The sequence below is a fragment of the Uncinocarpus reesii genome, genomic scaffold, assembly GCF_000003515.1.
Source record: "Uncinocarpus reesii 1704 scaffold_1 genomic scaffold, whole genome shotgun sequence".
Classification (NCBI taxonomy): domain Eukaryota; kingdom Fungi; phylum Ascomycota; class Eurotiomycetes; order Onygenales; family Onygenaceae; genus Uncinocarpus; species Uncinocarpus reesii.
The window spans coordinates 5,961,193-5,985,292 of NW_003052500.1; the positions used below are offsets into that span (position 1 = coordinate 5,961,193).

Here is a 24,100-nt window from a genome sequence, read left to right on the forward strand (position 1 = left end):
AACGGCTGCGGCTGATGGAATACCTGGGATCGATGTCATTGCAGGAAAAAAAGGGGTGGTTGAGATTGAAATTTGGAGAGGCTTTCACAGCTTCCTGTTTAGAAAAGGGTTGAGACAATTATGTGTCAGTGTCTATTAGGGTCATTTATCAGGGTTATTATTCTGGGGTTGTCTATATATGCACAATTCGTACGGGGTGCTGCTTGGAAAGCTGCGGCATGCGCTTTTTGGGTTCGTTGCTGGCTCCCTGTGAACTGCCGAACTGAAGAATATAGCTGCAGGGCGCTGACCGGCGAGCTCTGAAATTCCCGAGAGCACAAAGTTGGGGGGACGGAGTTCGGACAATGTTTTCATAGTCCGGTTTGGATTGATTGGATCTGATATGATAGGTTGCCATTTTAACACCGCTCGATCTGACAGCCCAAATACGCAGGAACCGGACGGTTAGACTGCCCGTCGCCGCCTGACTAAGGCGGCTGGTCGTTCACTGGTTGGTACGCCATAGGGAAAGGAAGCATATCTTCGCAAACCTGTCGCGGCAAGGAATCTGATCATCCGTCCCTCCACCAGCGCCCCAAAGCGCCTACACCATTCTGGCCCATCCCGTCAACAACTTCCTCGAAACTGATCTCGATTTTGTACGTTTTCCCGTCCCCAATCCCACCACCTCCGGGGGCTGGGACAACCAGTCCCCAGCCAATCAGTTTTTCCCACGCTTCCCTCGCGGCTTCTTTGCCCCATATCCGGCCAGGTGTTGCGGCAGCACCGGACGCAGAGGCTGAAGCTTTCGCCGACGTGAGGAGCCGTACGTATTCTGCGTATACAGCGGGGAAGCTAAGGGTCACTGGAATTAGGCTCTGGGGTTGGGAGCTCAAATTTGGATCGTGGAGAGCTGTTAAGCGTGTAGCAGCCAGCAAAAGCGACACTGGTAATGAGACAGTGCTCGTTGAAGTGGCCGAAGCTGTCGGAAACGGGAAGGGTGCTGGGTCGGGGCAGAGTATATCGGAGGTGAATGAATTGGCGGTTGGTATTAGTAAAGGTTTGTGTGAGGGCCCTAAGGCGAGATTTGATACTGGCAAAAGCGCGCTAGTAAAGAAGTCCTTGGGGCATTTTGTGCGATGGAATATCGTTTTCAAGTGTGTTTGGAAAGGTTTATCGTCCCAGAGGCGCTTGGTTCGCAGTTAGTCAACTCTACAGATAGAGCGGGGATGTGTAAAGGGAAACATACTTCAAGATAAGCGTTCCATTGCTCTAATAGAGTCTGGAATTTAGGGCTCTTCACAATGCTCCTTATATTGTCGGAATGGTGAGACTGTCTTGACTGCAAGGAGTAATCCTGTATCTCAACAGAGTCAATTTTCAATCCTGCCATGCAGATTTCAGAAAACTCAGCCAAGGTCCGAGGCCGCGGTAAGAAAGCGTATCTGTGACTGAACCTGCTCTTCACCCGTTTCTCGAGGGTTTCCATAACGTCCACTTTCGTGGTTAGGCCGATAACTGCGATAGGCGCTTTTTTGGCTTGAGCGATATCAAAAAGGTTGTAGAGCAGTGTTTGGCGCGGATGATATGTAAAAAGATCGAATTCATCTAGAATAATTATGACCGACTTAGTAGTGGTGAAAGCATCGGATGCATCGTTGGGCACTTCGGATAGCAAAGCTAGCAAAGATGCCATTGTATCCGCATAAGTCGAGGTCTTGCTCAAATCGTCGTCAACGTTGATCTCACGCCCGAGCTGATGCCATATTTCTCTTAGGGAGATTTTGTCATCCGTGTGAAGGAAGCCATTCAAGCGAACAACATGGAAGTCTTCTTTATGACTTTTTGAAAGATTCGAAATAGCAGTCTCCAGAAGCGCGGTTTTCCCACAGCCTCTAGCACCGAGAAGTAACATGGAGTTTCCTTCTCCGGCAAGGATAGTTTGCTCAATCAGTTGGTAGACTGCTTGATATTCGGCCGCTAACCCTTTGAGCGGAAGAAGCTGCGTGCCGTTTAATTTTTCCAGGAGAAATTTAGCAAGGGATCTCGTCATGTCCTCAAGGCCATGGCTTTCGCAGAACGATCGAAGCTTCGCTGCATACGGAGTATCCTCGAGTAACTGTGGAAGGGGTATAACAAGCTGGTTTCTAGATAGCTCGAGTTGTAACTGTGCCGCAACCGCGGAAGAGTCTGCATCTTCGACATCCTTCTGAGGTCCACATGCCCGACTTAGAAGCGCACCAACCAACCCGTCCTGTCCTTGACCATCTTGCTCCGTATCAACCTCTATAGGAATATCCCAGATACTCTCATCCTCAAGGTCCTTATTCCTTTCCTTTGGCCGTCCAACAGACGCCACGGGCTTCAGCCGCTTTTTCGTTGCTGTTGTTTTCCCCGTGTTTTCTTTCTGGGGATCCGTTTGGCGTGCACGCGACGATGACGGTTTGGGTGGAGCACCATTGCTTTGGGCCTTTTTCAGCCTGCTGCTCGATCGGGTTTTTCCCTGCACGTTAGGCTCTACCGACTCCTTTGCCTCGTGGAGAAAGTCTGAACGGTCGTCGTCTTTGACTAGCGCTGTGTTTGAGAGCTTTCGGCGTTTGGAAGACCGGAGAGTTCTCGATTCAGTCATTGCACGGTGATTATGTTGCACCACCTTTGAATTGCCGGGCGCCACGACTACCCCTTCTCGAAGGTTGATGGTGAAGAAATGATCAATATAGCTGTCTGCAGTCTTCTCGTAGTGACATTGCTCGTCGCGTGATTATTTAAGCGACGCGTCAAGCGCGTTTATCGCGGGACACGATGTCATGTGCTAAACGAAAGCGAAATGCTCGTATTCGGGATGTTTGGCAAGTTTGCAACCGAGTTTGACCGAGGTCAGCCTCAGCTGTTGATATATTCATCGTATCAGCCATCGCGTGTCCTCTGTAGAGTAGACAGACTTCGAGCATCCATTTGATTGACTGAAAATAAGCATAGCATATTCTGTTGCGGAATAACCACGAATACCTGGACCAAATCGAAGGAAGATCCGTAACAGTTTATACTAGTCCTGTGACAATTCACTTGCACCGGGGAAAGCTACGAGAAAGCAGGAATCCATGGAGATAACTAAAGAAAATTTCCCAAACTGTGTAAAGACCGTATGGGAGAGCTTTTCCGATCCCAATGGCGTTGTACGTTGCATCCTGCCAACGGAGAAAAGTCCAAAAAAACTAACCGGTCTCAAGAGTTACGACACGCCTCTACGAGAGCATGTCCGTTTCCATTCGGCCTCATTAGGGCCTCCTACCCGCGCTACTTTCCGCTGCATTGTCGCTCCATCAATGTGCAACAAACTGGGCAACCTCCATGGTGGCTGTGCGACGACTCTCATTGATGCTCTCACCACAGTACTCGCTATATGCGTCGGACAGCCAGGGATGTTCTCTTATGGCGGTGTGAGCCGGTCTCTAGAGGCAAAATATCTGCGCCCAGTGCCAGAAGGTGTGGAGATGGATGTCATTTGTGAAATCGTCAGCATGGGGAAGAGGTTAGCAATGCTGAAGGCTGAGATTCGCAGAGTAGATAATGGCGAGGTGTGCGTGATCGGAATGCATGACAAGGCAAATACGGATCCGGCAGTGCAAAAGTTGTGATGGTGGATAATCTACGACACGGTAATTGAACTCGGATATATGAACTTCGTTTCCCGCGGTGCCATATGCTCCATACTCAGAGATACACTTCAATGGAATGGGAATCAGAAATAGACGTTAAATTTTCATCCAGCCGGCATGTCTGCAGTAGAGCAACATTGTATTGGTCTTCTTTAAGTGATTGGACATAAAACCGATAATACATATACAGGCAATACCAGAGGATAGAGACTAGGTGCCCTGTTTTGGGACTAGGGATCCCTGAAGAACACGCCATTTGGATGAGAACTCTCGGAAATATTGGTCAGTCAAAGGGGAATTTACAGGTCTTATTAGTTCAATTGGGTTGATGCTCAGTAAGCTGTAAAGGACATCCGCAAAGCGTGGTAGCTGAGTAGAAACTAAACATCCGTAATGCAAGAAGTCGTCAATCATTGAATAAGAACATCAAGAAGCTTGAGGAAAGGTCATTCCGCGCATGAGGTTTCGTCCAGGGTCAAGTCGATTGTCCAGATCAGCGTACCGCAATATGAATTCGCGCTGCGGTTTGGGAGACTGAACGTCAGCTATTTCTTTTCCAAAGGATACGGAGGGCAATAATCGAGACAGCTCAAGTATTGACTTACCCGGACTTTCTTCCATGTGGCCGTGTCCCACCACAGGTACACTCCTCGTTCGCTTACACCCCTTTCAACTTCGACAGGGTTTGGATATGAATCATCGCGAGTGAGCCAGGCACGCTCGACCTTGTGGTATCTCCATTTTCGGCCCATTAATTCCTCAGCCACAAGTTCTTGCATGATGTCGCGAGGCATGCTGTAGAATATGTAAAACAACGTTTCGTCGGTGAAGCTTGGAATGCGAGTTTGAAGCGGTTGTACGTTTGCAACATTATAGCATGCAGGCAGGGTGAAATCCGGTTGGAGAGGCACCCCAGAACCCGAGGGGACAAATGGAGAAGCAAAGGATGGATGAAGGGGCCTGCCATTAGAATGAGCATAAACGTCAAAGTTATCTGATGTGGGCTAGATGCTGGAGTCCTTACTCCGGGTGATTCAAGTCTAATCCAAGACTCATTAAATCTTGTCCTATCGCCAAACTCGCAACGTCAGGGCTTTCACTATGTATCATCCTGAGTAATCCAGCAAGTCCGAATTTATCTCGATCACTCATTTGTGCGAGGGGAGTTTGGTCAGTGCCTTGACTTGTCGCGGCTGCTTCTTGGGGCTGATTTTCTTCTGGAAAAGCGGCTGTTTGCTGTGCCTGTTCAGCGAACCCTTCTGGACGAGTAGTGGGTTGCCTAGCCATAATGCTGGTGGAATCCTGTTTCAACGGTTAGATATACTGGAGATGAAGAAATTACCAGTCTGGAAGTTACCTCCTGCTCTTGACTACCCGTGCCGTTTTGATTTGGACCAATAGGAGATCGCGATGCTACACAATATCATCGTCAACAAATGCATTATTGCGGAATTTCCCATACGTCAATACACGAACCTGACGCCGAGGGCCCCGGCGAAGTGATGCTACCTCCATCCCGGCGGCCTTGTAAATTACTTCCCACTGACGCTCTCCCTTGTCCTGGGATACCTTGAGGGTAGGCCATTGTATTCCCGTATGCTGCCAAGTTTCCTGCTTGGATTAGAGATTCTCTGCGATCTTGGCCAAGATCAGTTGCCGCATGCTTTCCAAGGGGGGGAAACTCCTCGATATTGCCCGTCTGAGGCTGGGTGTTACTCGAAAGCTGCCCACTTATCCCTTGGCCACCATTTCGAAAATCATCTAACTGCGTCGCGAACTGGGAAGCTGAGGGAAATAGGTCGTCGCGAGTAATATGGGATTGCGAAGGTTGATTAGATTGTGTTTGCGAAGCTCGTGAGGGTGCTTGTGACGACACTGGAGGCTGCAGCTGTCTTTGGATCAGATTTTGCTGAGTTGACCGTTGATTGATGGTACTCCAAATTGCTTGTCCGGGCGTTGGGGTTTGGGCTGGCTGAGATCCACTGGACAGCGAAGGAAACTCGCTAGAAGAATTGATATCTATGGTCAGCGTCTTCAGATTGCGCACAGATGAATCGCGACGACCACTATGCCTTTTGAATCGAGGCATAATGACCGTAACTATGAAAAATAGGGCCAAAAAGAAAAAGAAACCCATGTAGGCTGGCGAGGAAAAAAAGTGTTTGAAGGAATGCGAAAGAAAGGAAAGATAGGGGACTTTGTAACTCACGACAGATCTAAAGGCGTGGCCGGCTGAGACCCGCCAATACTTTGTGCAAATGTATTCATAGTATTCACAGTTCGTTGCTGATTGTTCTGTAATCCCGGGGCACCTCCCATCGGCACACCAAACCCCCAGGTTGCAGCGCTGCCTGCAAAACAATGTGAGTGAAAGCGCACCTCTCTAAGGTCCTGTACCCCATTGAGCCTCACCAAGTTTACCATTGGGCATTCGATTGGAGAGTAATGAAGGGTTCGACGGTCTTGCCTGTTGCTGTTGCTGAGCCGGGAAACCAGATATCCCTCGAAAAGGTTGTTGGCCAGGACCTATGATAATCCCAGATGATTAGCTCGTGCTTGGTGCTGAAACCACTTCACTTGAAAGGCTGCCACAAGGCCAAAAACAATGCAATCGCAGTTTGTGGGACAATCCAACAGCCACAGTACATTGGGTGTGGGAAACAAAAGCACACTGGGTGATTGATTCTGCACGTCGCATGATCATTTGATACAGGATGAGGGTTCTTACCTGGCCGGTTCATGATGGCAGAGCTTTCACACCACCGGACGATACTGGATATTTTGGAACAAGAACTTGGTGTGTGTTTTGATAGACCCTTTTGATGCTGTTATGCTTGAGAACAGAGGTTCACCGGTTGCGGCCAGACGGTTGCAATGGAAAGCTGTGAGATCTCATTAACTAGTAGGCGCGCGGCTCTGGGTTGCGCACGGACCAGGCGCTAACCATTGAGGCGGAGGAACATTTGCAACTCCACCACTGTCACACATTGCAAGACAGCGCTTGACATGATGAGCTAGGCTATTTTCCTTCGACACAGAGACTCGAGCCTATAGAATGATAATTGTGCACGGGGATAAAATGCAACCGCCGTCGGATTCTATGAGGGATGAACTGTCTATAACAAAGCCTCCAGAGGAATCGAAAGGCCGCTGTTGATGAACAGTCTATGGAACTTAGTACAGTGGCCTTTGCCTGGCTCAGGGAGGTGTAACTTAGTGTGCTGAATACGCTAAAAGAATTGATGATCAGGATTTCATCCTTCTATTGCTAGATGGGTGTGCTAGCACCGCTGATTTGATTATTCCTCGGGGAGTCCGGGAGAACAGTATCGCTCTCAGCGCCGGGATTCTCTGCCAAATCGTTTTTTTCTCTGTCTTCTCTTCAGCTGAAAGGAGCCTGTTTGAAGGGAACGGGCAGGTCTTAATCCAAATTTGGTACCTCAAGGCCCGCTCCGTTGCTGAAGAATGTAGTTGATTGCACTGCCCGCACAAATCTGTGATGCAGGCTACATATACGAACCTCAACTGCTGGTACACTCTGGAACTTCGCATTCTCCGTATGGCCGTGCGGTACTGCTAGCTACTCCGTACTCCGTAAAAACTCCCATGCGCATTCGTGATAGCGAGTCCCAAAACACAAACGCCAAGCAAAGGGGGCTGGGAAATTCCACGTGACACGTCACGGGACCCCTCGCTTTTGAACTGAAAATTTTTGCTTGTTATTTTTGAAAACCTCGCAACCGTGTCTCTCTCAACAACACGTCCCCAAAAAGCCGTCCATTGACTCAATGGCATCCAAATCAATTCTCTCGTTTATGTATCAGCAAGGGGGATCGTCGCTGGTCGAATTGCCCCCAGCTTTTCTTGCCCCTGCACTGTATTGTCCGAAAATCACCTTCAAATCCCAACGCTCACACTTCTCTTGCTCCTCAACTCCTTGTGCTCGTGATCGCAGTCGACATCGCGGCGTCTCTGCCATCCACCGAACTGGGCCTAAACAGGCATTGCCCGTGTCGAAATTCGATCTGCCGAAGCCCATCCCAGCAACTCAGCATGAAAAGCGGCCCGTTAATCCTGAACATGGACTTTGGGGCTTCTTCGGCCAAGACAAACAAACTATCCCTACACCAGAAGATGAATATGCTCACGGTATGTGATGATACTTATTGATTAACCAATATATTGCTAATTGACTTCTTTGAAAAAGGTCGTGCTTGGACTATCCAAGAGCTGAGGCAGAAGTCTTGGGATGACTTGCATTGCCTTTGGTGGGTCACTGTTCGGGAACGTAACCGGATAGCGACATCTAGTTATGAGAGAAAGCGATTGGCAGCCGGCTACGGAGACTTCGAGTCTGAGAACCGGGATAAAACGGTCAGCACCCAGAAGCCCTCCCCTTCAGTTGCTCTATTTTCTTTTTATCAAATGATGAGCCCCTTACCTTCACTCGCCGATATGAATGCCTCTGGGACCGCTTAAACCCCTTTGGTTATTGAGATGAATTTGGGATTTTCCTGACTCGACGTTTTAACTCTTTCACGAGGATACTAGCCAGTTGTTCATTGTTACGCCCGCTAACGTTCTGGTATAGGTTCGAACTACGCAACATGCTATTAAACATGTCCTTCGCGAGCGATGGTATGCCTGGAACGAAGCTCGTGATCTCTACAACTCCGGATACAGACCGTCCCAAGAACAAGTGCTTGAGGATGCTGATGGTATCGCGGCGGAACAGGAGGGGCCTGAAGAGCTGGGCTCGGCCAACAAACCAGAGCCTGGAGCTTCTAAAATTATCTAATATAACTCGGATGGTCTGGCTTTGGATGCCCATGTTCGGATTATTCAATTACAATTCTTTCCAGGATTCTCCGTACACTCAGCAAGCCTGCCATCAGATGAGGTGTAATAACAATTACTCTTGTAAAAATACAAATGTACAGTATTCAATACAATAATGATTTGGCTATATATACTTGAATCATGCGAACTCCTATACTGTATTCCATGGATAAGAGCTCCGAGGTCAGCAGTTTCAAGCTGACAGTTGTGATCCGTTATGGGAGCTTGAGGACTTGGGGAAGCTTGTGCTTGTCGTGGTACCAGGGGGCAGACCGCCTCTGGCCCATTAGCGTCAAACCATAATCGGACCGAATGAAGTGGGAGATCAAGCAACGATCTCCAACTTCGATGTCCATCATCCTTTTTCCAATTACACCTCTATTGCTTCCTATAATTGTTCGCTTCCTGTTTCCATCTACTTAGATCTTGGTTTCATAACGTTATCGTCTTCACTCGACGCCATGGACGATATTGCACCCGAGTATGACGTTGTTGTGTTAGGCACAGGTCCGTTTACCCCACTTACAACTCGTTGAACTGCTGTTGACTTGGTGCTCGACTTCTAGGCTTAACGGAATGTGTGCTTTCCGGGTATTCACCTATTTTATCGCTTGATTTGACTTGTATTAATCATTTTCTTTAGTGTTCTGAGCGTCAAGGGCCAAAAGGTCTTGCATATTGATCGTAACGATCATTACGGAGCGTTAGTTTGCCTGTTGTCTCCCAAATATGAAGATCCCACTTGCTGATGGATACACAGTGAAGCAGCCTCAGTCAACATAGAGACAGTTCGTTTACTACACCTACTCCTATTCTCATCCAATCTCTAACGATATTCAAGCTCTTCAAAAAGTTTGGCAACCTGAAGCCCGGCGAGGAACCCTGGAAGAAATATGGCAGGGTCAATGATTGGAATGTCGACCTCGTCCCGAAGCTACTTATGTCTAATGGAGAGTTGACGAATATCCTCGTCTCTACCGACGTCACAAGATACCTTGAGTTCAGACAAATTGCTGGAAGCTATGTCCAGCAGGGAAGTGGTTCTAAAGCAATGGTTGCGAAGGTCCCATCAGATGCTGGGGAAGCTCTTCGGTCATCATTAATGGGCCTTTTTGAGAAGCGCCGTGCGAAGAAATTCTTAGAATGGGTTGGTGAATTTGATGAGAAAAACCCAAGTACTCATCAAGGTTTGCAAAGTTTCTCTGATATGTTCTCTTAACGGGGGCTTACTAGCTAGTAGGACTTAACATGGCCAACTGCACTATGAAGGAGGTGTACGATAAATTCGGACTCGAAGATTCTACCCGCGATTTCGTCGGTCATTCCATGGCGTTGTACCAGTCGGATGGGTATATCGGCGTACCTGGCGGAGCAAGTGAGACGGTCAACAGGATCCGCCTATATGTAAACTCGATGGCTCGTTATGGAAAATCCCCTTATATCTACCCTCTGTATGGTCTCGGTGAATTACCTCAGGGATTTGCCCGCTTGTCCGCTATCTATGGTGGTACTTACATGCTCAATACCGACGTGGATGAGATCCTCTATGAAAACGGCAAGGTCTCGGGGATAAAAGCTACTATGAAGGAAAAAGGAGAGCCCGGGCCAGGAATGAGATTTACTACTAAGACCAAGAAGATTATCGCAGATCCATCCTACTTCCCCGGAAAGGTTCGAGTTACTGGATACCTCCTCAAGGCCATCTGTATCTTGAACCACCCAATCGACAAGACCGATGGAAGTGATTCTCTTCAGCTCATTATCCCGCAATCTCAGATCGGCCGTAAGCACGGTAAGATTAAGACCCCTTTAATCTGTTTGATGCAGATTGCTAATTAATCTAGATGTTTACATTGCGATGGTTTCATCTGCTCACAACGTCTGCCCAAAGGGCTACTACGTCGCCATTGTATCCACCATTGCTGAGAACGAAGCCAACCATCATCTCGAATTAGAGCCTGGTTTCCAGCGTCTAGGCAAAATTGAAGAGAAGTTCATGGGTCCTCCGATTCCGTTGTATGAGCCAATTGATAGTGGCGTGGAGGATAATATTTATATATCCAAGAGTTACGATGCGACTAGCCATTTTGAGACTACGACAGGTATGTGTTATCCCTACACTCAAAGGAGGTGTCGTATGGCTAACGCTTCTAAACAGATGATATTCGGGATATCTACAAAAGGGCTGAAGGCCATGACTTGGTGGTCGACGGCCTCCGGGAGGGTACAACTTTGGTCGGCGAACAATAAATGTCCTCGCTCTTTTATTCAAAACTTCATCCTGTCTAAAGCTATCTTTCTTGGCTTTGAACGCATAGGATACTCAATTTAATCCTGCCTATACCCTGGAATTGGGATGTAGTCAAAACTAATATATATTCCTTCCTTTAGACGCTAGAGAAGACTGCAAAACTTTCGCTGTTTTCTTCGAAGGAAGGCTAACTCCTTTCAAATTCTACAATCAGACGCAGCCCTCAAACACAAGTTATCGTCTATATCTCTGCCCCTGTTGTAGTCGTTGTCTGATCGTAATATGAGTTTTGGGTAGCTACCCTGGCCTGCTGACATAATCCGGATGGAAGTCTTCATCTACACTAAACTAAGTTCGGAAGTTTGTAAATACGCCGGGCTGGGCACACTGGACCCGCATCATCAACACACCGCGACGAGACCGCCCACGGTTGAAAGCTGCATTTGGGCTTTGAAGGAGAGCATTATACCTCCCTGCCTTTCTTTTTTATTAGTTGTTTTGCCGTTCATTTAATTTATTGCTTTGAGATTGTCTGATAGCTTGCTTGAATTCGCTGTAGCCGCGGCAGAAGACAAACATGCGGATCGTGGAGGTTATTATCGATGTGAGCAGGCCGCATTCTGCTACCGGGAAAGATTGTTAACGCTTGATGGCCGTACTAGGGCTTTAAATCCTACGCTGTGCGCACGGTGATATCAGGATGGTACGTTTTTAAGCTCCGGTGACGAATTCTCGACGTTCAACTCGGAGTGCTTCTTCCTAAATCGAGGCGACAAGTGGCATTAAGGGCTACGCTGATTCTGTTTTACCTCCATAGGGATGAATCGTTCAACTCGATCACAGGTCTCAATGGTAGTGGGAAGTCTAACATCCTCGACGCAATATGCTTCGTCCTTGGGATCACGAACATGAGCACCGTCCGTGCACAAAACCTTCAAGACCTAATCTACAAACGTGGCCAAGCAGGCGTAACGAAAGCGAGCGTGACAATCGTTTTCGACAATCGTGATAAAACCAAGTCGCCGATTGGTTTCGAGGAGTATGCTAGTATATCGGTGACTCGGCAGATCGTGTTAGGCGGGACCAGCAAATATTTGATCAATGGTCATAGGGCGCAGCAGCAGACAGTCCAGAATTTATTCCAAAGCGTGCAGCTCAATATCAATAATCCAAACTTTTTGATTATGCAAGGACGAATAACGAAGGTGTTGAATATGAAACCCGTGGAAATTTTGTCCATGATCGAAGAGGCAGCTGGCACCAGGATGTTTGAGGATCGAAAGGAAAAAGCAGGGAAGACAATGGCCAAGAAAGAGATGAAAGTGCGTGAAATTGAAGGCCTGCTGCAGGAGGAGGTTGAACCCAAGCTGGAGAAACTTAGGGGAGAGAAGAGAGCTTTTCTTGATTTCCAACAAACACAGAGCGATTTAGAACGATTGACTCGACTGGTTGTTGCGCACGATTATCTGAGAAACGGTGAAAGGTTACGAATGGCGGGAGAAGAACTGGAAAACAAGAAGCGTAAGATTGACGAGCTGGAAACTAGCACTTCCAGGATGAAAGGCGAAATTGCAAATCTCGAGGAAGATGTAAGCAAGGTCAAGGCAGCGCGGGACAAGGAGCTACGTAAAGGCGGTAAATTTCAAGCACTAGAAGATGAGGTGAAGAAGCACTCTCACGAGATGGTCCGACTCTCTACGCAGTTCGATCTGAAGAAATCCAGCATGGCCGAAGAATCGCAGAAACGGGCAGATGCAGAAAAAGCCGTTCAAGAAGTGCAAGCGCTTGTACAGGAAAAGAAAAAGGTTTATGGCAAATTGCAAGCTCAATATGATTCTGCAAAGGCGGAATTGGACGCACAAACCGCGGAGGTAGAGCAGAAGGAAGAACTTCTTCAGACACTGCAGACCGGTGTAGCATCCAAGGAAGGCCAGGAAAACGGCTACCAGGGTCAATTGCAGGATGCACGCAACCGCGTTAGTTCAGCTGCTACAGAACAGGAGCAATCCAAGCTGAAGATTGCCCATTTGGAAAAGCGTATAAAAGAGGAAGAGCCACGGGCAAAGAAAGCGATGGAGCAGAATTCAGGATTGCTCAAGGATCTCGACAATTTAAGAAGGCATGCTAAAAAGCTGGAGGCGGATCTCGCTAAGCAAGGATTCGAGCCGGGTAAAGAAGAGCAAATGTACCAAGAGGAATCGATGCTGCAGAAACAAATACGTGAGCTTCGCGGTCAAGCTGATTCGTTGAAGCGAAGAGTTGCTAACATTGATTTCACGTACGCTGACCCATATCCCAATTTCGTCCGGTCCAAGGTGAAAGGCTTAGTCGCCCAGTTGTTCACATTGAATAAAGACAAGTCTGAGACTGGTACAGCCCTTGAAGTTTGTGCTGGTGGACGTCTATACAACGTTGTCGTGGATACAACGGACACAGCCACTGCGCTTTTGCAAAACGGCAAACTCCGAAAACGAGTCACCATAATTCCGCTAAATAAAATTGCCGCATTCAGAGCATCAGCAGAAAAGATCGGTGCAGCGAAAAATCTTGTCCCCGGGAAAGTCGATCTGGCCCTATCCTTAATTGGATATGACGAAGAGGTAGCCGCCGCTATGCAATATGTTTTCGGCACGACGCTTATATGCCAGGATGCGGACACTGCAAAAACAGTGACATTTGACCCCTCGGTACGCATGAAGAGTGTGACGCTAGAGGGAGATGTATATGACCCTTCAGGAACACTCTCAGGGGGCAGTTCACCAAATTCAAGTGGCGTGCTTCTTGTCCTCCAGAAATTAAACGAAGTCATGTCTGAACTTAGTCATAAAGAACGAACGCTCCGTATTCTTCAGGAGACAATGGCAAAAGAAAAGAGGAAAATGGAGTCCGCTAGGGCTACAAAGCAGGAGCTTGACTTGAAACTTCATGAAATAAAGCTTACTGAAGAACAGATCAATGGAAACTCGTCGTCTTCGGTAAGACCAACATTGTTGCCCATACTGTACGTAAGGGCTTGCTAACATCGCCTAGATTATCCATGCGGTAGAAGAAATGCGTGCAAACATTGAGCAACTCAGAAAGGACATCGCTGATGCTAAGTCACGGCACGCGGAGGCAACCAAGGATATCAAGAGAATTGAAAAGGACATGTCCGAGTTCAACGACAATAAGGACAGCAAGTTAGCAGAGTTGCAGGCGTCCTTGGATAATTTGAAGAAGAAACTAACCAAAAACTCCATCTCGGTTAAGACGCTGCAAAAAGAGCTTCAAGGGGCACAGATTGACTCTGAACAAGCAGGCAGTGACTTGACAACTGCGGAAGAGCAACTAGCGGAGGCAGACGCCGCTTTAAAAGCTCAAATGCAGGAAGTAGAAGAAATAAAACGGGAACAGAAGCGATGCAAGGTTTGTTATCTGAGAGGGCTGGACGACAACCTCTTACTAACTATCCTTAGGAAGCTCATGACTATGCGCAAACGCGGCTTGAGGATGAACAAGCGAAACTAACACGATTTGATGACGAACTCCATGACCTCGAAGAAGCAAAGCGATCCAAGGCGGCTAGAATCACGGAAGACGGACTAGAGTTGCAGAAACTAGGCCACCAGCTTGAAAAGCTCCAAAAGGACCAACACCATGCGGCTCAGTCGGTAGGCGGCATGGAGAATGAATACGATTGGATCAAGGAGGAGAAAGAGAATTTCGGGCGTCCCAACACCCCTTACGACTTCAAGGGACAAAACATTGCTGAGTGCAAGGCATCTCTGCGCAATCTGACTGAACGCTTCCAGGGAATGAAGAAAAAGATTAACCCCAAAGTCATGAATATGATCGACAGCGTAGAAAAGAAGGAGGCTTCGCTGAAGAACATGATGCGTACAGTTATACGAGATAAGAGGAAAATTGAGGAGACGATTATCACTCTCGATGAATATAAAAAAGAGGCGCTGCAGAAGACCTGGACTAAAGTAAATGCCGACTTTGGTCAGATATTCGCAGAACTTCTTCCCGGAAGTTTCGCAAAACTGGATCCGCCTGAAGGGAAGGAGATAACTGACGGGTTGGAAGTGAAAGTCAGCTTAGGAAAAGTGTGGAAGCAAAGCTTGACAGAGCTCAGTGGAGGTCAACGGTATGTCCCCTTTGCGTGCGATTCATACCGTTTCAAGTCAAACTGACAAAATGCCAAGGTCGCTTATTGCAATCTCCCTCATCATGGCTTTGCTCCAATTCAAGCCAGCACCCATGTACATCCTGGATGAGGTTGATGCAGCCCTTGACCTGTCCCACACTCAGAATATTGGGCGTTTGATCAAAACTCGATTCAAAGGGTCCCAGTTCATTGTTGTTAGTTTAAAAGATGGGATGTTCCAGAATGCAAATAGGATCTTCAGAACGAGGTTCAGTGAAGGCACAAGTGTGGTTCAAGCATTAACACCCGCAGATTTGAAGTGAGTTGTTTTGTGGGTATTGATTGTGGTGCGTTTTGGCATTGGTTCTGGGCGATGTGATATGATGTATATGAGAGGTGTTTGGGAGTGAGCATTTAACAACTTCCCAGGGATGGGAATCTAGCTATAGCCTATGGAATAACTCAGAACAATCAAGATTTATGAGTCAAGTGAACAATTTTACAAAAAGTCAGAAGATTGAGATTTCGCACTTGTAACTGCAAGTGAGCTTAAATGCTGGTGATGGTTCTGTGATTGAACCAACCATTAAGGGCCTGTTTGGTTTGAGATCAAGTTCTTTAAACGGACCTTATAATGGCCATAATAAGGTTCTTATAAGGTCCTTATAAGCTTATAAGGATTTTTTGAAATATTTGGGCTTCCACCTGTTATAGCTTAATATAAAATCTTTGTTATGGTTCTGAAAAGGAATCGCAAGGATAAGAAGCTTTCAGTGGTGTTTTTCTCCACTTATCTTCCAATTGAAGTTAGAAGACCATAATTTCATGTTGAAATCAACTGGAAATCATAGAGGGAGTCTGGACTCGCTTTAACGTCCTTATCAGCATCCAAAGCTTGAAATCCGCACCTGTTTCAGGGGACTCTATGGCTAGTCTGATAGATGACCAACACACGAAGTTTCATGCAGTTCTGGCTGTATGGCAGTTTGAACATCAACACTTTGCATGGGAATTCCACCTACTCCATACATCCACGACAAGCTGGGAGTGGCAGCATATTCTAAGTAATAAGCAATTGCGAGCTGTCCATTTTTTGTGTGGATTTGTATGGGAAATGCATGCAATTGAAGACACTGTACTCTGTATGATCCGAAGCTCCAGTTCAAACTCCATGAAGAATCCGTCCGTATTAGCCCACCTGTATACTCCGTAGGTGGCCTGTGGCTAGATGGAAGCTTGCTGGTGGCAGTCTAGTTAACTAACTAGTTAAACTTCACCGCTAATTTCTGCCATTGCCGGCATTCTGTTCCCCGTCATCCTGACCTCCAACTTTGCTCTCTGTGAGCTCCAAGAGGATTTCGATCGCATGCTTGATTTCTATTGTTCTTTTCACCCCTTTTTGACCTGACCCCTATCTAGATCTTTCTTTTCTCATTTCCCATCCCTCCCCTGTGTTGCAGCCTAACTGCCAGTTCGACATCACTGCACGCGATCCACGAAACCTCGCAAACATTCAACTGATTAAAACAGACCTTCATTTACTTCTGGGCTTCATCTCTTCTCTTGTCGATTCATCATACATGGCCGACGTCGAGCCGTCGTTGAACATCCCCTCCCTGCTCACACTTGCCGTCGTATCCTTCTTCGTCATTCGATGGTTTTTCTCGCGGGGCGATGGTACCGGAGATGCCTCCGGATCTGATAGAAATGGCCGCCCGCGCGTCGATCCAGCGCAGGTCGAGCAGGTTGTACAGATGTTCCCACAGCTAAGTCGAAGGGACGTCATGTGGGACTTACAGCGGAACGGGGGGAGTGTGGCTGCTACGACAGAAAGGGTATTGTCGGGGAGGGGGCTAGAAAATGTACGTTTATGGAATCGATATTATATCAATACATGCTTTGTTTGTTCCTCAGATATTGTTTTGGCTAATACTTTTTGCTCTCTAGCCGCCTCCTTCTTTCCAGCCGAATATACCCGCGGCTCAGAGTCCTGCGAGCACCGCGACTTCATCGTCGCCGCCTCCTTCCAAGCGACCGACGGAGGACCTTATCACCCGATACAACCTCAGCTCGCGATTGCATGAAGATATCTCTGGGGATACTAGCGCTGTGGACTCCGGGTCTGGCACAATCCTACGATCGGAGAATGCTTGGTCGCAGAACAAAAGCGAGAGGCAGCGGCTTTTGCAGAAACGCAGAGACGATATGATCCTTGCCGCAAGAAGGAAGATGTTGGAGAAAGACCATGCGACCAGTCAATAATTGCGGAAATTCCGAAAATCGATCATATTCTAGCGTTTCGCATTGTCCCTAACACCGAGCGTTCCTGCATAAGTTTTGTCGGGGTTTGGCTTGATAAAAGGTCGGCCCTCTGTGGCAAAGCTTCATGCTTACTTAAAGTCTTGGGACCTTCTTGATGCTTTCTTGTGTGTTTTCAAGCGGTAGAAATAGAGATTCGGTACGAATACCCCCATACAGCTGTTAGGAACTATTCTTTTGCCACCCTTCACAACTAATCACTTTCGGTAGGAATTTTCACACTCCTCTTTAGTCCCCTTCCAACCCCGTTCTACGCTAGCATGAAGACGTGACAATATTGATCATTCATAAGCAACTTGGGCACAAGGCAGACTGTCAAGAAACTGTCATGTTTATTGGATTTTTGTGAGGCAACTTGCTTGAAGCAAACTGCTGATACCCTTTAAAGAAGGGCAAGAATACGTCACACAATGCCTGTAGATGCAATTGTATGTACAAAACGAAGATTATACCCTGAACATACCAGTGGCCACAGCAGAGCTTGACAATTATTGAAACATGGGTACATCCCATGGCTCTGTACATTGGGTGGGAATATGAACTGCGTACTCCGTAGGGAGATTGTGTTTCCTATGTTCAACTGTTCAAGACCCCAAAGCGACTAGAAGTCCGCCGTCGCTCTTAAACCGTAGGCCTAGTGTTCAACTTGGCTCTGTAGGACTGTGATGCGATCCTGATTCGAAAGGTAATATTTTAGCTGCGGCGTACCCATGAGTAGATGCGTGGCCATTAACCTCGGGAACTGTTGGGGATGGCCGCTCTCCCTGTATACGCGCTTCCAGCCCAGTGGGCCCGTGTTCTACTTTGAAAACGGGATGCAGAACCGGATGTGTTTCATAGATCTTCCATTTCATCATCTTCATCGTAGTCATTTTGCATCTCGCCGCCCAACTCTCCCTGCTCTCTCAGCGCTTCCTCTTTCGATGCACCAATTTGTCTAGCCAAAAAGTAGTCAGTGGCGCGAATAAAAGGTTGACAGAGAGAGAGAACCCGCGTACCTCAGTGTCTCAGCAGCTCCCGACATAAAACCTCTAGCTTCCCCAATTTCCATCGCTCCCACGCCGGTCAAAGGTAAACCCTCTCCACCACCGATTGCGGTGACATCGACAAGCTCAGTGAACTTTCTCATTTTCGCCATGCGTAGCTCCCTGACATCTCGAATGATGCGGCGCAGCTGATCGGGCTCCACGAGATCGTCACTCGCCGTGTCTAGTAGCATTGTCGCCAATTCTAGCCAATGGTAGGGTAGCCAGGGATTGGTCGGTGCTATGGCTTGATCGTCTACGGTGTTTTGAAGTAAAAAGGGAGGAGAAGGAATGTACTTTTGGCCGTCTAGTGTACGTGTAGCTCCCGATGGTCCGCCCCGGCGCCCGTCTCGACGCGCAACGTTTCCAGTATAAGCAGGGCAATCAAGCGGCGGGGGCGGTAAAAATGTATCATGGTCAGTTTCTATCCTGAGAAGCTCAGAGAGCCATTCGTTATTCAGCCATGGAGGGGCGAGGATGTTTGCACGGCGCTGCCGCTTCAAGAGGAGGGCAAGCCAGAGCGGCAAAGAGCTACGACGGGGTGGAATCAGTGGCTCAATAGGTCCCTAGAGTACTGGCCCATTAGCACATCCTAATTGAGTTCTATCATTTTCCCGGGCTTTTGATATTATCCCCCGCATTTTGGGCATCGAGCTCAGATAACGGAGAGAAGAGGGTGTTGATTACTTACACCAAGTAGCTCGAGACCTTCCAGACGCTGCCGTGGAACAATTGTCACCATTTCCATTTCACATAGAAATGTGATCTCCGGAGGCGTAATGCCTCGTGGCAGAGGGAACGCCATGAGCTCCGTTCAAGATCTTGCATCGACCGGCTGCTTGATATCAAGACTGCGCTCTGCTGAGTCATTTGGATATTAAACTGGCATTGGATCTTGACGACACGGCCGCTGGAGATAAACCCACGTCCTGGCAGGTTCGCATGAAAAGCTCCAAGGTCGTGGATGGAACCAAGGTCTTCTCGTCCACACAATGTCATTCAAAAACCATCTCTGTTCGTCATCTAACTTGGTATCCCGAACTGCATCAGCAAAGGCGAGTGGCGCAGCATCAACTCCGTACTCCGTAACGACACAATTGTGGGTGCAGCTAGCTCACTAGTGACGATGAGTTGCTTGGTACAGAGTCATAGCTTCCACGAGCTTCAGACCGTTGGGATACGATGGTTCAAGAGATGAGAGATCGATTCAGTTTCCGAAATGACCTGATAACTACGGCAGGATGATGGAGCGCCAGGCTTTGCAGGCCTTGGTACGGGCGGCAGAGAGCGTGGCTTGCTCCAGTCCCGAAATGCAGCTCGTATTTGAACGCGCTATTTTCACAGGCCCTTGGAGGGCGTGCGGGGATTCGATCTGCGGGCTGACTGGAGGCTCTGTCAAAGGGCATCAGGCTCCATGAAGCTTGGGTTGGCACAGTGAAGAATCTGACTCCATGTCTTCTTCATATCTGAAACTTGACGTGATTCCTTTTGTCCTCTGTCACCTTGGGTTCGAGGAACTTCCAGTGCATCTACGTTAGCCCTCTCCTTCGCTCTTTGTTGATTGTTCGCGGCTCGTTGCAATCATGAGGAAGCTGTTCGGCTTGAAGAAAAAGGACGACCGGCCCTCGCGCCATTCCATGACAGCTGCTCCGCCGTCGACTTACAATCCTCAGCAATCTCCTTATGGTCAAGGCTCGCATCCCTACACGCCTACGCCGCAAACACCGCAGCAGTATGCACAAAATCGGCACTCATATACGCCGTCTCATCAGGCCTACTCACACCAACCCCAGCCCCAAGCCCAACCGCAACCGCCACTCCAACAAGTTCAGGCGCCCCTCCAACCAAATACCGTCCGGTTAGGAGAGCCGTTCCGCTCCCAAGGTGATGAGCTCACACAGAGGGGCGATTATAATGGAGCTGTGGTCATGTACGATGCAGCCTTGCGTGCGGCACCTAACGACATCGGCTTGCTTTTAAGCAAAACCACGGCCCTTTCAATGTCCAACCCACCAAGATTGGACCTTGCATTGAAAGATGCCGATACCGTAATCCAGCTAGACCCTCGATCATGGCAGGGCTGGCTGGAGAAAGGACGGATCCTGTCTAGAATGGGCGACATGCAGGGCGCCGAAGAGGCTCTGACAAATGCGGTTGGCTTTGCTCAAGATTATGGCAAGAATGTCGCGCAAAGTGCTTTGGCAGATGTACGGGCTCGCCGGACCCAGTTCTCTGCATCATCCACAACCACCTCTTCCCCGGCGTTTACTTCTTCCAATATCAGTTCACCTCCTTCCTTCTCTTCTCCTCCCTTGATCAACGTATCAACTCCCGCAGAGGGGTCAACTAGCACTATTCCACTTCGGCCCGCCCAACAACCGTCGCAATCAAATAAGGCACCAATTTCAACTCCGCCGCCTCAAACCGCCTCTCCGAGGACTGCTACCCAGTCCCCCTTGCCGCCGCAGACCACTACTAACCCAGCAACGACCGCAAATAACACGACCTCGTCCCAGACTTCAACTCTACAAGCACCTGATAATACCAACTCGGCATGGACCTTTTCGTCTCCTGGTCGTGCCACAACCCCTAGGCCCAATGGTAAGCTTAAATGATTAGTTATGTTTTGAACTGTTTCTGAACGTCAAATCTATTAGCCCAAAATGAGTCGTCAAGCGCCGCGGGCAATACTACCGGTCAACCAGCGAGGGCCAACGCTGTCAATCGCCCTCCAAACACTTCAAATCTTACCCAAGGATTCAACGATTTGATAGACTGGGCAGAGAATACCCCGTCGGAATCCCCTCCCGCCTATAGCCGGAATTTGAGAGATCCCGCACAGCTTCAGAGGCAAATGGACGACCTGAATGTCGCGCTTAGGCAGAAGAATAAGGGTGCCCTGTCTATTAGCCCGTACACGTTACCGGGAAATATCGATGCCATCCGACTGCTTTACATTGGATTGGTCCAGGCCGATCTTACCGCGAGGGAGTATGGGACTCCAACGTTTCTTCATCCAAGTTACAGTAAGTTTGGATTAAATCAGTAGCTCTATTGATTGCTGACCGCCTTCAGGCATGATGGCAGTTGGCAGTGTTAGCTATCCAGGCAACACATTCCTGGATATGGACTGTGAAACGTCCGCGTACTATGAGGGGAAGTATCCTGCAACCATTACCATCAGTGGATACTCCGAGGAATATAGAGCCCATCAACTCTTGCAGCAACCCGTGCTTAAAATTAGCCTCGAAGCCGACAATGTTTTCCCCGAGGTTCCACTGGCCAAGGTTGTAGAACGGCTTCGAAAACTGAGGAGCCAACCCGCACTTGAAGATGATGAGGGGCTCAAAGATTTACTTGCGTTACCACAGTAAGTGTGCTTACCTCGCCATAAAGGAGACCTTTCTCTAACAAAAAGTAGAGTAGCTCTTCTGCGATCTGGTTTCATGGCGGGTGGAACACGTCAAGGTCGGATCTCATTCCTTTGCATGTCGTTGACACGCAGCCTTCACGACGCTTCCACTAGATTCTTCGACGCTTCTAAAGAACGATTTTTTTGCAACCATATTTTCAACCCGGCCACTACTGGTATCGGATTAAAGAACTTCCTCTTCCAAATGTTGATGGGTGCAGAGCTTCTTATCCGTCTTCGAAAAGAGCCTGCTACGACCAGCTACACCGGGATCGTTACTGATGCCATTTCAGCAACCATTGTTTTGGCCGCCTTGTGGATGGAAAACGTTGTGATTCAAGGGCCGAAAGCTGTAAGTTGCTCTTAGTCGAGTGTGAGAAATCGGCAAAGGGAGAATGTGGTTATGAGGCTGATAATTTATTGTTAGGGAGTGAAAGAAGATGAAGCCAAGGCGTGGTCGTTGTACGCAAGCCAAAACCAGCGTCAAGCCGAAGCTCTCATCCGATTTGCTGAGGCAATGGAATGGCCGTACATGGACGAATTCCGCAGCTTTATTGAAGGGGCGTATGATGAGATTATTGCTGCCAAACCCGTTCCCAGCTGGGACATCTACGACTGGCTCTACGGCCTCGTGTTGCCCGGAAAGATTTATAGACACCGAGTCATGTCGTGCCTTGTTCATTCCTCACCTACAATCAAATCACTTGGCTCCGCGCCATACTGGGAGAATGGCATTATTGTGAAGGACAAGAGCTACTGGCCAAGGAGGACTGTCTTGGGTAGGGTTTTAGGCGGTATGAAAGATGTCAAAAGTGTCTGCGGTTGGATCGGGCCACTTCCTGCACCCACAGGGGAACTCAGTGGCTGGATTCGCCTTAAGACACGTAGTGTTTCGGTTCCCGTCCCCGTCAGTACCGGCGCGAATAACCGGAGTGTCTTCCAAAGCCTGGGTTTCGAAGAGCCTGACGGGAGAACCGAGACTGTCGACACGTTCCTGAAATCCTTTACCGACCCGGACGAATGGATACAGGCGCCGTCTCCTACGCCTGCTCGACAGTACAACGCTCCGCGTCGCGTAAAGTTCTCAAACATTCAGTTAACTCTCTTACCGAACTCTAGCGCCGCGTCAACCACGAGAACGGATCTGCCACCGGAAGAGTACCGCGCCTCGATCGATTTCGAGGTCGACGGACGAAAAGTTACTTGTACGCTGTATTCGAACCCTGTTTTTGTCGCCGCACCACCCTGCGTTGGCTCCCATGTCATCCACCAGCGCCAGGCAGAGAAGTACAAGAAAAATCTTATTATGGCAGCGGATCTCAAGAACAAGTATCCGCCGGCGAATCAGCTCATTGTGATTGACGCTATGGGCGAGGATGAAGAGGTTTTGGCGAGGGCTTGGTGTGCGGAGACTGGAAGACACGCGGTGATCAGGAAGGGTGATGACTGCTGTTATTCATGTGCTGTGTCTGTGGCAACGGAGAGGACCGGGCTGGGTGTTAATGTCGTGATTATGTGTCAGTGATGTGCTAGCTTCTCTAGTAATTATAGTCCCCTCATACTTTCATATGTTAATAGATGTTGAGTTCCTAATTGAGTTGGCCATTTTCCAAATGAATACTTGCCTTAGAGGACTCCTTCGAAAAACAGACAGGCAAAAAAATTATATCCGTCAAGGACTTTGCAAGATAATGAACCCAGTGCGATTTGAACGCACAACCGTCAGATCTGGAGTCTGACGCGCTACCGTTGCGCCATAGGTCCTGATTAGGTAATAAAACTAGCCGGCAAAGTACATCCTCCCTTAACCCTCAGGTAAACTAGCCAATAGCCGCTAGGGTGATGCGGCTATCTGCCGTTCTGATTGGCTCAGCGCTTGATTAGTAACTCGGCTGGAGACTTTGATCGCGTTCACATCTCGTCTGGCTTCACCTGCTCTGAGGCTGTTCCTCAGATGAGAAGCCTCTGAAAATGGTTCGAGGACGATTGGTCAGAGCTTCACTGACATCTGCTGTGTTATTAACGTGTATCCTTTTTTGGTTGAATAAATTAAATTCTATTGTCACCAATCCATATCTTGATGAGGTTTTCCACGTCCGGCAAGCGCAAGCATATTGGAAACATCAGTGGAAGCAATGGGACCCGAAAATAACAACTCCGCCAGGCTTATACCTAATCTCCTATGCTATCGGGGCATTAGGATTTTCAATATCCCATAAGCCAGTGGCGTTGTCAGCTTCATATCTTCGAAGCATCAATGGATTGGTCCTACTTAACTCCTTACCATTTGCGCTAAGGAGTGTACTCAAAAGTATAAGACAAACGTCGGACTCGCTAGATTCTACAAGAGTTGCTTCGACGGAAAGGAAGTTTGACTGGGACCTTTGTCTCACAGCCTTGAATATCTGCCTGTTCCCCCCGATATTCTTTTTCTCGGGCCTTTATTACACAGACTTGGCTGCGCTGCTCGTCGTTTTGGAGGTTTAC

General features: G+C 48.3%; 8 protein-coding genes and 1 non-coding gene across 9 annotated transcripts; 5 read left to right on the top strand and 4 right to left on the bottom strand.

Moving 5' to 3' along the window:
• Positions 1–551: 551 nt before the first annotated feature.
• Positions 552–2,608, bottom strand: UREG_02262 (uncharacterized protein; the record flags this gene model as incomplete). The annotated part of the gene is made up of 2 exons (XM_002542700.1): positions 552–1,169; positions 1,229–2,608. The coding sequence occupies 2 exons, from the start codon at positions 2,606–2,608 to the stop codon at positions 552–554; spliced, it is 1,998 nt and encodes a 665-aa protein (XP_002542746.1).
• A 1,456-nt stretch (positions 2,609–4,064) lies between these two features.
• UREG_02263 (uncharacterized protein) lies at positions 4,065–5,727 on the bottom strand (the record flags this gene model as incomplete). Its single annotated transcript, XM_002542701.1, has 4 exons — positions 4,065–4,157; positions 4,244–4,598; positions 4,663–4,940; positions 5,101–5,727. 4 exons carry the CDS (start codon positions 5,725–5,727, stop codon positions 4,065–4,067), a joined length of 1,353 nt encoding a protein of 450 aa, XP_002542747.1.
• A 1,699-nt stretch (positions 5,728–7,426) lies between these two features.
• On the top strand, positions 7,427–8,436 carry UREG_02264 (uncharacterized protein; the record flags this gene model as incomplete). The annotated part of the gene is made up of 3 exons (XM_002542702.1): positions 7,427–7,787; positions 7,846–8,012; positions 8,230–8,436. The coding sequence occupies 3 exons, from the start codon at positions 7,427–7,429 to the stop codon at positions 8,434–8,436; spliced, it is 735 nt and encodes a 244-aa protein (XP_002542748.1).
• Positions 8,437–8,938: 502 nt separating this feature from the next.
• UREG_02265 (rab GDP dissociation inhibitor alpha) lies at positions 8,939–10,727 on the top strand (the record flags this gene model as incomplete). Its single annotated transcript, XM_002542703.1, has 8 exons — positions 8,939–8,984; positions 9,044–9,068; positions 9,121–9,180; positions 9,238–9,265; positions 9,319–9,664; positions 9,718–10,269; positions 10,322–10,579; positions 10,636–10,727. 8 exons carry the CDS (start codon positions 8,939–8,941, stop codon positions 10,725–10,727), a joined length of 1,407 nt encoding a protein of 468 aa, XP_002542749.1.
• Positions 10,728–11,305: 578 nt separating this feature from the next.
• Positions 11,306–15,180, top strand: UREG_02266 (structural maintenance of chromosome 2; the record flags this gene model as incomplete). The annotated part of the gene is made up of 6 exons (XM_002542704.1): positions 11,306–11,332; positions 11,391–11,431; positions 11,546–13,703; positions 13,759–14,133; positions 14,184–14,857; positions 14,916–15,180. The coding sequence occupies 6 exons, from the start codon at positions 11,306–11,308 to the stop codon at positions 15,178–15,180; spliced, it is 3,540 nt and encodes a 1,179-aa protein (XP_002542750.1).
• Positions 15,181–16,437: 1,257 nt separating this feature from the next.
• Positions 16,438–17,119, top strand: UREG_02267 (uncharacterized protein; the record flags this gene model as incomplete). Its single annotated transcript, XM_002542705.1, has 2 exons — positions 16,438–16,719; positions 16,805–17,119. 2 exons carry the CDS (start codon positions 16,438–16,440, stop codon positions 17,117–17,119), a joined length of 597 nt encoding a protein of 198 aa, XP_002542751.1.
• An 891-nt stretch (positions 17,120–18,010) lies between these two features.
• UREG_02268 (uncharacterized protein) lies at positions 18,011–19,006 on the bottom strand (the record flags this gene model as incomplete). Its single annotated transcript, XM_002542706.1, has 3 exons — positions 18,011–18,113; positions 18,175–18,767; positions 18,893–19,006. The coding sequence occupies 3 exons, from the start codon at positions 19,004–19,006 to the stop codon at positions 18,011–18,013; spliced, it is 810 nt and encodes a 269-aa protein (XP_002542752.1).
• Positions 19,007–19,784: 778 nt separating this feature from the next.
• UREG_02269 (uncharacterized protein) lies at positions 19,785–23,138 on the top strand (the record flags this gene model as incomplete). Its single annotated transcript, XM_002542707.1, has 5 exons — positions 19,785–20,802; positions 20,859–21,227; positions 21,289–21,571; positions 21,623–21,965; positions 22,041–23,138. The coding sequence occupies 5 exons, from the start codon at positions 19,785–19,787 to the stop codon at positions 23,136–23,138; spliced, it is 3,111 nt and encodes a 1,036-aa protein (XP_002542753.1).
• Positions 23,139–23,305: 167 nt separating this feature from the next.
• Positions 23,306–23,377, bottom strand: UREG_08033. The gene has a single exon. It is a non-coding gene; the product is annotated as a tRNA-Trp (tRNA).
• Between the last annotated feature and the right edge of the window lie 723 nt (positions 23,378–24,100).